A 13,796-nucleotide genomic window follows, 5' to 3' on the forward strand; every position below is an offset into this window, starting at 1 on the left:
TTCTTAATGAGAGTAGGCAAACGCTTACGTAGCGGCTAGTAGCCTACTGCCAGCCCGGCGGTTTTGCGACTTTCTGTCTGTTCTTTCCATGTCCGGCACTCAAAGCTTCCGTCGCACACAGAAATGCCCCGTGTCGAAGCTACGATAAAAACGTCAAAATCATCTCCTCAGCTGCCAGGAAATTACATCAGCCTCCCAAATTTTGAAATTTCCCCGGACCCCCTATTTGCGGAACGGCGCTTGCCGACGCTATATCAATAACGCAGTTTGTAACAGAGTCTGCCTCGATCAGCAGCAATTTGACACAGAATTTGGTAGGCAGTGTAGCGCAAATCGCGTGCCGGCTATTGATGTAGTGCTGTACCGGGTAATTGAGATGGCTGGCAGTCGGGTTGCGGTGGGATAATGATCGTTGAGTGACGGCGGAATGTTTATATGCGATATTTATGGCTATGTTTGTGTAACTTTTGGCTTGGATTTAAGCATGGCGGAGGTGAATTTAAAGAGGGCGGCTGCAAATTTAACAGGGCGGGCTAATTTTAGACGGGGCGCATTTTCACTGCCCAAACTTTAAACGGGGCGCTAGCGAAATGGCCTGGTGAGAACACTGTAGTATGTGTTACTGTTGCCAAAAATTAATTGCCTACCAAACTTGTTTTAAGTTTCTGAATCAGCCAAACAATCTTAAAGCCCCCGGAGATAATAGGCATTAATAAACTATGGTGTAACATCCCGTAGCCCGGCTAGCTAAAGTAAGCTTTTTAAAACGCCACATGTCGTCCCTTCCAGAAAACCCATTTCAAATTTCCACATACCTGGTGTGCAGGGCCTGTTCCAATGCATTGCTAGTACTCCTATGTGCAGATAAAACATCATTGTCTGAGGCTACATCATTAGCGGTATCCAGTAAAATAGGTACAGGTAAAATAGGTACGGGTAAACTAGGTACGGGTAAAATAGGTACTAGGTAAAATAGGTACGGGTAAAATAGGTACACAAAAAAGAGAAACTAGGTAAAATAGGTACAATCACAAAATTTTATCTGAAACCCTGATTTTTTTAATTTTTCACTTCTTCAATGCTAATTGAGCTTATTGAAAGGGTTCACTTTATGATAATTTTGTTTTAATCAATTACTTGGAGTGCTAATTAATGCTTGTTATTGAAATAATTCTCTAGTGATTGTTGTTTTTTTCTGGTGGTGATATCACTACCAACTAATGATTAACTGTTGCTGAGTAACTATGATTGATTGTTGTTAGAAAAATAGATTTGTCTGGTAGAACAGCAAGAGGGCACCTGCTTTTTTCTGCTTTTGTATGGTTTCCAACAGCTTGGTATGGCCTCAATATTTTCTATGTCTCATCAAAAATAACAGAGGGGAAAAGTTCTTCTTTAATGATCGTATGGCTTCTTAGGTTTCAAGTCTGGGGTTGGGTTCCTGAGGTTTTTTATATGTTGAATTGAGAGTTTTTTGGTGACAACGACAAGTGGTAACAACGAAGGCAAAATATAGTTTAATGAAACTGCATGTATTTATTTTTACACAAATGACGACCTCTGAGTTACAGCACAAACTTGGCACAGTTAAATGAAAATGCATTAACCTATTGAACTTACTTAAACTTATCTAAAGTGCATGATTTTTTTCCCATAAAAAGTAAAAAGTAATCATTAAGAGAACTCTTTCAATAAGCATTGATAAAATCAGAAATAAAAGAATCATGATAAAAATATATGATCATACCTTTATATTACCTAGTTTCTCTTTTTTATGTACCTATTTTACCCAGTACCTATTTTACCTAGCACCTATTTTACCAATACCTAATTTACCCATACCTAATTTACCTGTACCTACTTTACCCGTACCTATTTTACCTCGTACCTATTTTACTGTACCTGTTTTACCTGTACCTAATTTACCTGTACCTATTTTACCTACATTCATCATTAGCGTATGTATTGTGAGCTATTCAGGGCTGCTCACCCCAGATTTTTTTTGTGTGTATTGTGACCCCCAGAATTGAGTATTTTCCCTCTTAATTGAGTATTTTTGATATTTTGAATGAAAGAAATGAGGATTATTTGCAATAAATGAGTATCCATAAAAACACCTCTATTTTCAATTATTTTAATGCAATATTGAACACAGAAAATACAATGAGCGAACGAAACCCACTTTTTGAATGGTTTTTCAGACCAAAACATTGCTGATTTGTCTTCACTGTCCAGGACATCAACGGTAGAAGAGGGACAGGGACGTTTCCTATGTGGACTTGGAGCAATTTGCTCGTCATCGCTGTCAAAATCGGAATCCATTGCATTTTAAGATCTCAAGCAACGCCTCAAGCAAACCAAACCTCCAGATACACCGCACACATACACAGCCTTTCGAGTACAGCGAGCGAGACTGGATTGGTTCGATTGTCTGCTGATAGGCGCCACTACTAACTTCTTCTAGGGCGGGAACTGGCAGGCGGGAATCGGGAAGCTTTCGTTGGACCGGGGGCGGCGGACCGGGGCGGGGTTTGAAATCGTTGGGGGTTGTTAAAGAAAAGGTACAAAGCACATGAAATAACGTACAATTTTAACAAACATCAATGCCTATTTTGAAAAATATTTGCGTACTTTATTAATGAAATGAAATGCGTACAAATTCTTACAATTACGTACTTGCGTATTCAGACATCACAACGCGTACCAAATACGTTAATTACGTATGGGTGCGAAGCCCTGGCTATTGCATAGCGATACATAGCAGGCCTGTACCAGACCGTGTATTCGCCAGGATTCTGGTCATAGTACATGTAGTACCGGTTTTGGGATAGCAATTAGCATGCATCTGTGATGAGGGTTGGAATTGGTTAGCAAGGACATAAACAAGGTATTGCATTTAGAAAGTCATTTCGTCTGTTAGAAAGTGATGTGAATTTGGTGCAGCTCTCTTTGAAGCAGCTCTCTTGGGACCTCTGAAATACTAATTCCTGCGATTTCTAGCGGGTGCATCCTTGCTTTAAGGATGGCTTAATTCGTTTTCTGTGATGATGAAACCTCACAGTGCAACATGAGTGTGAAGTTCCACCATCTTATTCATCAACTGTAAATAAACAGACCATTATGTAATATAACTTACCAACGATAATTGCATCCTTATAAGTAATATCCCATCGTTTTCCTATGCAGCATGACCTCCTAGCCATTCCATGTGTTTTACTAATCAACCACACACCAAAGACACTTTTTCTTGACAGCAGTAACAATCTTGGTGGTGGCAGGCGTAGGACTTCAGCAGAAAAGATTGTGACATCGTGAAATCCCAACAAGGTGCGTAGTGTCTTGTCTAACTTCGGCCGCCTTTTTAGTTATTCTGACTTGGGGACGGTGAGTGATTCATCTGAAAAATATGATGTGGGAATTCAAGAATGAGACATACTTGGAAGTCGAAGCCTAACACTCAAATCAAAAACAACTACACAGTCAGTAGCATCATCTCAAGATAAACAAGTAACCAGACACCTTCCACATCTAACATGTCAACGTTGAGAATGAGACTGTTCAGTGTGTCCTCCAGATGGGGTGCATGTTCAACCCCTAAGAAGCCTTTAAAATATACCTTAATTACCAACTGACAATTTCAAAGAAGTTTATTTGAGTGCTGACTGGATCATGCTGTTTATAGCCCTGGTGTCCATACGACACTTCAGAACTTGGCCCATGATGATGTTACGTTTTGAGTATAGTCTCGTGTATACCCTCCTCTCTTCTTAAAAAAAAACACTGCGTTGCGCTCAACTACCTTTAATCATGCTGTGAAGAATATTAATAAAAAGCTGCATCATCCTGCGTACGAGGTTGGACGTGTAACCACTTCGTGAATAGGTGTGGTTGAGTCACTACTTATGCTAATTTCAAGGCCAACCTCGTGTCTGCCTGATTATGTATGATAGGCCTAGTCTACATCAAATCATGAAATATTCAATGAAGTCCAGACCTCAACTGCTGTACTGTAGGAGATTGTACTTGTAAAGTAGATGTACCGTTTTGGTGGCACTTGCCTGCGGTCATCCTAAACAGCTTTCACCAGGTTTGAAGTCAGGTATAAAGTCATCAAAATTATAATTTACTGGCCATAAAAAAATTAGTACACCACAAAAATTATTTTCTGCAAACTTCATGACATCTGGGTGTTAGATTTATCAAGCGAGTTGGTGTTTAAAATTACAAGGCTCCTGTTGTATAGATTGACATGTTTACAAAATGACCCACCACCGTTGGCTGCACGCGTGCATACTCGTATCTCAACAGAGAGGATGGCGTGACGTAACAATATCAACATCATGGGATCATTGTCGGTTTCACTTGGATACAAGGAGCTTTTCTCGCCTATCTCGTGACTTGCATGAAACAATATTTTAGAATAAAACTTGAATACAATTTTGTCATAATAACAGCCGTACAGCATTAGAGAAATCTCAACAGGACAATGGTTTGTGACAACTTTTCTTCACGAATTAACCATGTTAAAGAGATACGGGAGTGTGTGCGCGTGATGTTTACTAATTAGCCGTGACGTCAGCAGATATATCCATCTATACTGTAGAATGGAAAATTTTCGCATGCAGAAAATATTTACAAATTTCACGAGTAGGTCAGGCTCGTGAAAAATATTCTGCGGCGAAAATCTCTGGCTTTTAGCTTGAAATTCATGTCAATGAGGCCATGTTCCCACAGAGGCACTGCATAAGTACAGCTTGGCCCAACGAAGGCCTACATGTATACCCTGTGCAATAAGCAGGTTCTAACAAACAAACACACCTCTTGAACAACTTTTGCTTAATTATTGCTCATATTGTGGGCTATAGGCTTAATTACTCGACACTAAAATTGAGTATGATATATAGGCAGGCGACATTTACACTACAGTCCCCGTGACTAAGAGCTTCGAGTCAAAATACATGTACAGTTAAAATTTTCTTGAACAAAAATTCTTCAATCGCAAAAATGTCCATCGTGAGTCATTCACAAAAATTTTATGCCGCAAATGTTTTATGTTCTACCACTGTTCACTGCATGTCTACTATATACTCTATACTATATTCGGATAGGACATGGAAGACCCTCCAAATTTCATTAGAGGTCATATATCAAGGTTTTTTGCCATTTTCTGCTGTAAGACGATTTCAAAAGTGTACCTAACACTTTATACAATACAGAAAACCAAATGCAATTAGCTCCATCCATTTTGAAGATATAGCCAATTATGTGTTTGACAACTTGATTACCTGATCAGGCTAGCAACTGGCTTGTTAGAGCCAGGCGGCAGGTTCAGCAAAAGTTGTGATGTAGATCAGGTCATCTGTACATGTCATGCAATCATAAAAGCAGGAGGGCCTTAATTAATTATGCACACCTGAAAGTAATGTGTTTCATTCACTATGGTGTATTGTGTGGCTCCGAATTGTGTCAAGGCTAGCACAAAGAACAATCGAATGACGGATGGGACCCATTTTCATGAATTTCCAAAGCCAGTTGAACGAGAGAGGAGGAAGCTGTGGATTCGGAAGTGCAAACGTTTGGAGTGTTGGAAGCCTGGGCCTTCGGCCAAACTTTGCAGTGATCACTTTATCGATACGGATTATCACATGAAGCCGGATATCTGCATCCAACTGAATATTAAATGCCACTTGTTTTAACAGCTGTTCCAACCATGTCAATTGCATTTAATGCCCGAGGCTGCCGAGGTCGGTTGTTATACATAATGTGTAGGCCCCATTGGGGCCTGTGATACCGCATAGTGTCTTCTTGTGTTCCAGCCATAGCAAGGTGACAGCGACACAGGTCAGTGTCAGTGACAGCCACTGTCAATGACAGATTATTGTCATCTGACATCTAGGCCTATCTAACGTTGCACGGCATTATATCGTCACGTCAAGATGATTGTGCATAATACCGTCACTTTTCAATAGTAGTTCAGAGTCATGACATAACTGGCGATACAACACTGACGAGGCGAAACAATATTGTGCAACATTAGTCTGTTCAAAAATCATACATGTTATGCATCTGCAACCGTCTATCAATGTCTTCTTTGCTATATCGGCAGGTCTGCCATGCAAATTGATTAACCACAAATTCTAATCACTTTCGTCCGAATGATCACTCTCATTATGATCTAGTGATATTAATGGCTCGAACATGTACAGCTCAACGTTTAAATATCCTTCTGTATCGACCAAAACATCCTCAAATTCACTGCTCTCACTCTCTGAACTGTATGCGGAAGCCATCTTGCTTTGTTCTGACTGACCTGATCTACGTCATCAAAAAATCCCTAGCGGCCACATGTGGAACTAATCTAAAGTTGTGTGTGGTGGGAAATTCAAATAGTTTAAAATTGAAAATTGAAATAACTAAATAATGACTTTATTATTAGAATTTTTTTAATGTCTGGGATCTTGTTTTTTTAACCCTCAACATATTTCATGAGTATCAAGCATGTTTTCAAACCTTGATATATGGCCTTTAAATCTTACAAAAACTAAAACTTTCCACATATATACCTGACATATATATTTACCTGATATCTGGCAAAATTTTCTTCAAAAGTTTTGTCAATGAAACGGCCAGGGGCCATTGTGCTCACCGTATAGATATTTGGTGCTTTATAATTCATCCAGATTAAGAAACATTGTACATGTATAGTATATAGGTCAAACCAAAGTCGGTATGACATGTGATGTATCGTTGCTTGGAGTAAGTACCATAAGAATATCATCAAAAACAAGTCAATAATAAACGAGATATTGCACTTTTTACCTATTTTAGTTTTGGCCTCCTGGTGGCCGAGTTGAGTACCAGATCAGATCGAAATTCGGTGTCCGAGGTTACATGACGTAGGGAGTCATGTGTATCAAATTTCAAGTTCAAAGCTTTAGTGGTTAAGAAACGTGCCATAGTTACAATCAAACGACAAATTTATGCCATTTGACCTCTGTGACCTTGAAAAGCAGGTCAGATCAAAAACTCATATGATATGTGATGTATCCTTGCTAGGAGAACCTACCATAAAAATGTTATTGAAAACGAATCACTAAAAATAAGCAAGATATTGCACTTCTTACTTTTTCCATTATGGCCCCCTGGTGGCCGAATAAAGAATCAGATCGAGCCAAAATTTGGCATCAGAGGTTATCTGATGTAGGGGGTTATATGCACCAAGTTTCAAGTTCACAGCTTTACTGGTTAAGAAACGTGCCATAGTTTACACTCTAACGGCCAATTTACGCCATATGACCTCTGTGACCTTGAAAAGTAGGTCAAATTGAAAACCCGTAAGATATGTGATGTATTCTTCCTAAGGGTACCTACCATAAAAATTTTATCGAAAACAAGTCACTTATAAGCGAGATATCACACTTTTTAGATTTCCACTTTTGGCCCCCTGGTGGCAAAGTTGAGAATCAGATCAAACTGAAATTCAGCACCAGAGGCTATGTGATATAGGGGGTTATATGTACCAAGTTTCAAGTTCATAGCTTAAGTGGTTAAGAAACGTGCCATAGTTTACACTCTAACGGCCAATTTACGCCATATGACCTCTGTGACCTTGAAAAGTAGGTCAAATTAAAAACCCGTCTGATATAAGATTTATATTTGCTATGAGTACCTACAACAAAAGTTTCATCGAAAACAAGTCACTAATAAGCGAGATATCACACTTTTTAGATATCCACATTTGGCCCTCTGGTGGCCAAGTAGAGAATCAGATCGGACAGAAATTTAGTGTCACGGGTCATCTGACCTAGGGGGTCATGTGTACAAAGTTTTAAGTTCATAGGCCTAGCGGTTAAGAAACGTGCCACTGTTTTTGAACTAGGATACGACGGACGACGACGACGACGACGACGACGACGACGACGGACGACGGACGACGGACACTGCGGTATTGTATAGACTCCCCTTCGGTGAGCCAAAAATGTTGACTTTACAGCAACTGTCCTCATAGTCATGTCTGCGGTGGCCCATAGAGGACATGCGTTTATTTTCAATATAATAGAAAAATTTTCTTTTTACAATGCGTTTTTTTTTTCTCGAATTACAACCGCCGTCGGATTTATTTCTCACCGCCGAAAAAAATAATTTCCACCGCCGGGTAAAAAATAATAATTCCCACCACCGCCAAAGAAAATAATATCGACCGCGGTGGAAATTAATATCCACCGTGGTGGAAATAATATCCACCGCGGTGGAAATAATATCCACCGCGGTGGAAATTAATATATCCACCGCGGTGGATATTAATTTCCACCGCGGTGGAAATAATGGTGGATATTATTTCCACCGCGGTGGATATTATTTCCACCGCGGTCGATATTAATTTCCACCGCGGTGGATATTAATTCCCACCGCGGTCGATATCAATTTCCACCGCGGTCGATATTAATTCCCACCGCTGTCGATATTAATTTCCACCGCGGTCGATATTAATTTCCACCGCAGTGGATATTATTTTCTTTGGCGGTGGTGGGAATTATTATTTTTTACCCGGCGGTGGGAATTATTTTTTTCGGCGGTGAGAAATAAATCCGACGGCGGTTGTAATTCGAGAAAAAAAAACGCATTGTAAAAAGAAAATTTTTCTATTATATTGAAAATAAACGCATGTCCTCTATGGGCCACCGTACATGTCAAACTGGTGAAGCATGCTTTCCTGTTGATTGTCATTTGTATTGTATACTACAATGCAGGCAGACTTTCTACACGTATGCATTGTATATTCGGGCTCTAGGAAAATTCGTCCCCGGAAAACTCGTCCCCGGAAAATTCGTCCCCGAGAAAATTCGTCCCTGGAAAATTCGTCCCCGAGGAAAATTCGTCCCCAGATAATTCGTCCCTGTGGATAATTCGTCCCTGGAAAATTCGTCCCCGGAATATACATCCCCGAGGATAATTCGTCCCCGGAAAATTTAACAAAAGTTGAAAGTTTCTGACATTACTTTCTAGTAGTAACTACTACCTACTCCTTTCGACTTTTCTCATTCAGTGTAATATCTCTATTTACTACCCTACTAGCTAGTTACCTACTCCACTTTTTTCATAGTAGGTAGAGGTAGGCAGGCGAAATAAATTTGTTTTTCTTCAAATAAGTATTTTTACTGGTCAGAATGAAAGAAAAGCTCTAAATTCTTCAATAAAATATTTTGCCTGCCTACCTCTACCTACTATAAAAATAGTGGGGTAGGTAACTAGCTAGTAGGGTAGTAAAGAGAGATGTTACACTGAATGAGAAAAATCGAAAGTAGTAGTTATTACTACAGTCCATTCGACAAGACTTAAGGGTCTTAGAAAGTAAAGTCAGAAGCTTTTAACTTCGTAAAATTTTCTGGGGACGAATTATTTTCGGGGACAAATTTTCCTAGGGGACGAATTATCCTCGGGGACGAATTATCCAGGGACGAATTTTCCTTGGGGACGAATTATCCGGGGACGAATTTTCCTAGGGGACGAATTATCCTCGGGGACGAATGTTTAAGAATGAGATTTTGTCACATAATCGATGCAATTCTTAGAGTTAGGCAGACTTTTTTGGCTGACACTACAGTTTTTGTCCATCTAACAGTCAGAGGCATGAAGCATCCTTGATGCTGGCTCCAAACTCCCACAATGACGAAATTAAAGATTGTGCTGGTCAAAGGATCATGCGCGCGCACTTCAATCGACCAATGGCACGATTTGTCAAAGTGTTTCGGAAATCGTGTTTCGGTAGGCCGATCGACCGTAGTTCGACTGATTCAAAGATTACGGCCAAACGAATGATTTGCTCTAGCCTAACCAGTCTTAAAACTTAAGAAGATAAAAGAAAAAAAATACTTCAACGAAGCTTTCTTTTACCTTCGTAACTCTCTCCTCAGCGGCCATTACTCCAGAAAAAAGTTTTCTTATCGAGTGTGTAATAAACAAACACAGTGCATGTGCTTTAAACCACAACATGAATTGCTACCATGTTAACAAGTACCCTTCGCGGTTGATGAAAAACGTATTTCAAAGCCAAATCGATAGACGAAAATTGTTTAAAATCTCAAGTGAATTTGAAGGCCGTTTCGAAACCAACTCGATTTCTAAGACGGCTCGTTTCAGACTGTCAAAAAATAGGTCAGAGATTATATCCTAACGAAAACATGTTACATGTGTAAACCGCTGACAACAACAGTATTTTTTTATATTGTCAAAATCGCTGTGAAGAGAAAAGGGCATCAAGATTTATTTTCTTATCTGTCTAAAATTACAAAAGAATATTATCAAAATCAATTAACAATGGAATAACCCTTTGGAGAAATTTGATGTAATTTGTGTTTTTATCTAATCTTTATCGGTCACCTCCTCACAGGTAAAGAACGACTCTCTGGTGAGGAGATTGATTACTGCACGTGACAATAATATTGATGGCGGAAGATGCCGGCTTTGCGATTTTCTCGTCAATAAATATAATGCCCAAATATGACTTTATTTCTTAGTTGATTTCGAACTTGGTGCATGTAGACACTGTACAGCTACATACATTAATGTGGGCGCAGTGGATATTTGAACGTGCCATGGTTTTACATTTTTTTCGCTATTTTGCCGGAACTTCCCTTCGACATGCGCAGTTCATGATTTTTGGACTTGGACAATTAGTTGAAATCGGCAATTTTGACATGTTTATATCTGGTGATGACGATGGAAGGATGCCGCGCACTCTCAGCTGGCGACAAATTATTAGTCTTTCGGCTGGTGAATGCGCTATTAAAGCGCTGAACAAGAACAGCGTGGATAAAATTTTCTATGAAAGTGCGGTGTTAGTTACTGTTACCCCTTGAGGCCCTTGTGCAGAAGACCGGTGTGCGTCATCCAGCAAAATAACATTTTTCGTGTATACTTGCCGTATGGCCATTGCCGGCAGAAACAATAGAAACATTAAAATATACAAGTTCGAAAATCATAAGAAAATTATTATTCGCCCGACTGTCGTGTCTTGACTGAAGATTTTCTGCGCTATTGACCCAACTACAATATAATGTATTTGCTGGTGGACAGTCGTGTCTTGAGTCAAGATTCCCCGCGCTATTGACCGGACAACTCAGTTGATGACGTCATCGGGTGGCCAACGTTCCCGAAGCCGCCATTAGGGTTAGTGAGCGGGAAATTAGGGGAAACAATGGCGGCGAATGTAGGTCAAGCGGGCCTGTCGGTTTGACAAAAATTCGCCAATTTTGCCCAATTTCAATCAAAATTATCAGAATTCGAACAGCAATCTAATGCATTTGCACTGGACGGCCGGGTGAATAGTACCAAATTCCTTCACTCGAGACACGACGGTGTCGGGTCTGGAGTGAAGAATTTCAGTATTGGTCACCAGACCGTCGTGTCCACAGGACCGATTTCCTTAACTCGAGATCCGACGGTCGGGTCAACAAGACAAATCCGACGGTTGTGTAATAATACCGGTCAAATCATAAACTGCACACGTCAAACGGAAGTTCCGGCTAAATAGCGCAAATAAAATGAAACCGTCACACGGTCAAATATCCACTGCGTAATGTGGTAGCATGATACATTGTAGTTAGTACTGTAGATTCTGTACATTCACTTTTTATAAATTATAAATTATAATCTTGATAAAATGGACCCAACACAGTGATGTGATATCTTTGACGTCTCTCTAAGACGTCATATCACTGTGGACCCACTTACCAAAAGTTGAAAAGGGTTAAAAGGCGGGTCATTACGGAAAAATCATCAAGGGCAGAGAAACGTTTACGTAATGAGCTAATCAAACATCCAATTCCAATGAAGTCCACAACTCAACTGCTGTAACTTATTTTAACACCGCGTGTGTCTGGTGACTGAGCCCTCGAAATCAAGAGACAGAGTCAGTCGTATCCTCCAGCCTACCCGGCGGCCGGCGGTAGGCCTGTGTCAGTGTGTGTCAATGTACGTGAGGTTGGTTTAGAATTAGAATCATTCACAAATTCATTGGATGATGGTCGGTCTTCCAAAAATCTACTGTAAAGCGGACGCTAAAAATAGAGAAAACCGGCACGGTGCTTTCGTTAGACTTACCGGCGAAATGTTACGCTGAGTCATGCCATTTGAACCACCGATCTGATGTAACACAACAGGCATACAGACATACAGACATACATAATTTATAAATAACACCTCGCAAAACTTGGCAATTTCCCTGAAGTTTAGGTGGCAACCAATTTTGTGGGGAATGACGTCACCGTGGAATTCCGTTCATAAGCGTGTCAGGTCTCATTAGGGAGGCTTTTTGTATTAATGCGCGGCCAACCCGTAGTTCCTAAACAATCATTGATTTCTTGATCCTCAAAGTATGCTATTGTTGATTTAGCAGTTGTTTTGGCAAAAACATGTTATTTAGAGTTTCGGAAACGTAGAGCACTACTTAATAGGCGGCTATTAAACAAAAAAGTACGCGTTTTACTGTTGTTGCCGACGTATGTGTACACTGAACTTGGGATGTGCGTCGGGCCAGTGCCAGTCGGTGCGTATTTCGCTGATTAGTGCAAAATTATTTCAAAAGTTCATTGGTTGACCCTCGATTTTTTAAATTTTTGTGTAGCGTAAGCAACTGACTTTCACGGCAGAATGGTCACTGTTTGTAAGAATTATCCAGATGGAAATGTATAATATTGCCAGTTGGGATGGTGAACAGAGCTAGGAGCCAATGCGACGCTTATGATTTATTTAAAGAAATGTAATGCCGGATTCAACATCTTGCAGAATAAGGCGAATCAGGCGTTTCCAGTGATATACGACACAAATGGGTTGTCCTCATGCAATCGCATTGGAAACTCATTTTAAAATAGATGTCACGTCCTGTTAACGGGGCACGTCATCGCGTAGGCCTACATTCGGGAAAAACTCCCTAATGAGACCTCAGTATCTATTGTAAGATTATTTATTTATTTATTTATTGTAACCTCCGCAGGGGAGAAATAGCGTATAAATATCATATGTATATACAACGATACATTAGATAAAAAGCACATAGATAGCAAAAACGATACACACAATACTGTGCAACGCAGTTGATTAGGCTTTGGTCAAAAGTTTCACCATCGAGTGCTCAACTGAGCCAGCCCTGTTATTCCTGCTGCTGAGGAGGAGACCACGGAGGGAGTCCACGATCCCGTCCTCCGCAGCGGGGACAACCGGCGGGCACAGCGAGCGGTTCCACGGAGAAAGAGCCAGTTTAGTTGGCGAACGAAAGGCCAACAGAAAGTATCGAGTCCATGATCCCTGCACACAAACCCCACCAGCAATCCATTTAGATAAAAAAGGACAATTAAAAGATCTGGTGGGAGAATCCCGGACAAGAATTCTGTTAAACAGTGAGCACCTTAAATACTTAACACTATGTGTAATACTTTCGATCCCCAGAACATTTAAGAGTTGATTTCTCTTGGGAAGTCCTTAAACACGCTTGACATGGTTAATCTGAAATTTCTCTGCTCACTGAATTTTCGCGAGATAATGGCCCGTATTCTAAGATGTTCCTTAAATCAACTTTAAAGGGCCCTTTAGTTAAGTGTCCCTTAGCTAAGTGTCCCTTTCCTTAAGTGTCTCTCAGCCATCCGTATTCCAGAACCAGACTTTGGCTTCCCTGCCACTAAGGTGACACTTTAACAAAGAATTGCTAAAGGGCCCCTTATAGCAGTGTCCCTTTTACTAACTGACCCATGCTTATGTTTCCACATGTGGTCACCTAAACGTATTCATGAAGTTGTCAT

The 13,796-nt window shown here is 40.3% G+C and overlaps 1 protein-coding gene across 1 annotated transcript in view; it reads right to left on the bottom strand.

The window, feature by feature from the left end:
• The window catches only part of LOC135495235 (oxidative stress-induced growth inhibitor 1-like), a 35,556-nt gene extending 23,339 nt beyond the window's left edge, over positions 1 to 12,217 (bottom strand). The window contains exons 1-2 of the mRNA XM_064783685.1: positions 12,103 to 12,217; positions 3,137 to 3,397 (exon numbers count right to left, since the gene is read on the bottom strand). Coding sequence (XP_064639755.1) covers positions 3,137 to 3,203 — 67 coding nt within the window. The 5' untranslated portion in view covers positions 3,204 to 3,397; positions 12,103 to 12,217. The remainder of the gene's footprint in view (positions 1 to 3,136; positions 3,398 to 12,102) is intronic.
• Positions 12,218 to 13,796: the final 1,579 nt, after the last annotated feature.

Source organism: Lineus longissimus, chromosome 11 (assembly GCF_910592395.1).
Source record: "Lineus longissimus chromosome 11, tnLinLong1.2, whole genome shotgun sequence".
NCBI lineage: Eukaryota > Metazoa > Nemertea > Pilidiophora > Heteronemertea > Lineidae > Lineus > Lineus longissimus.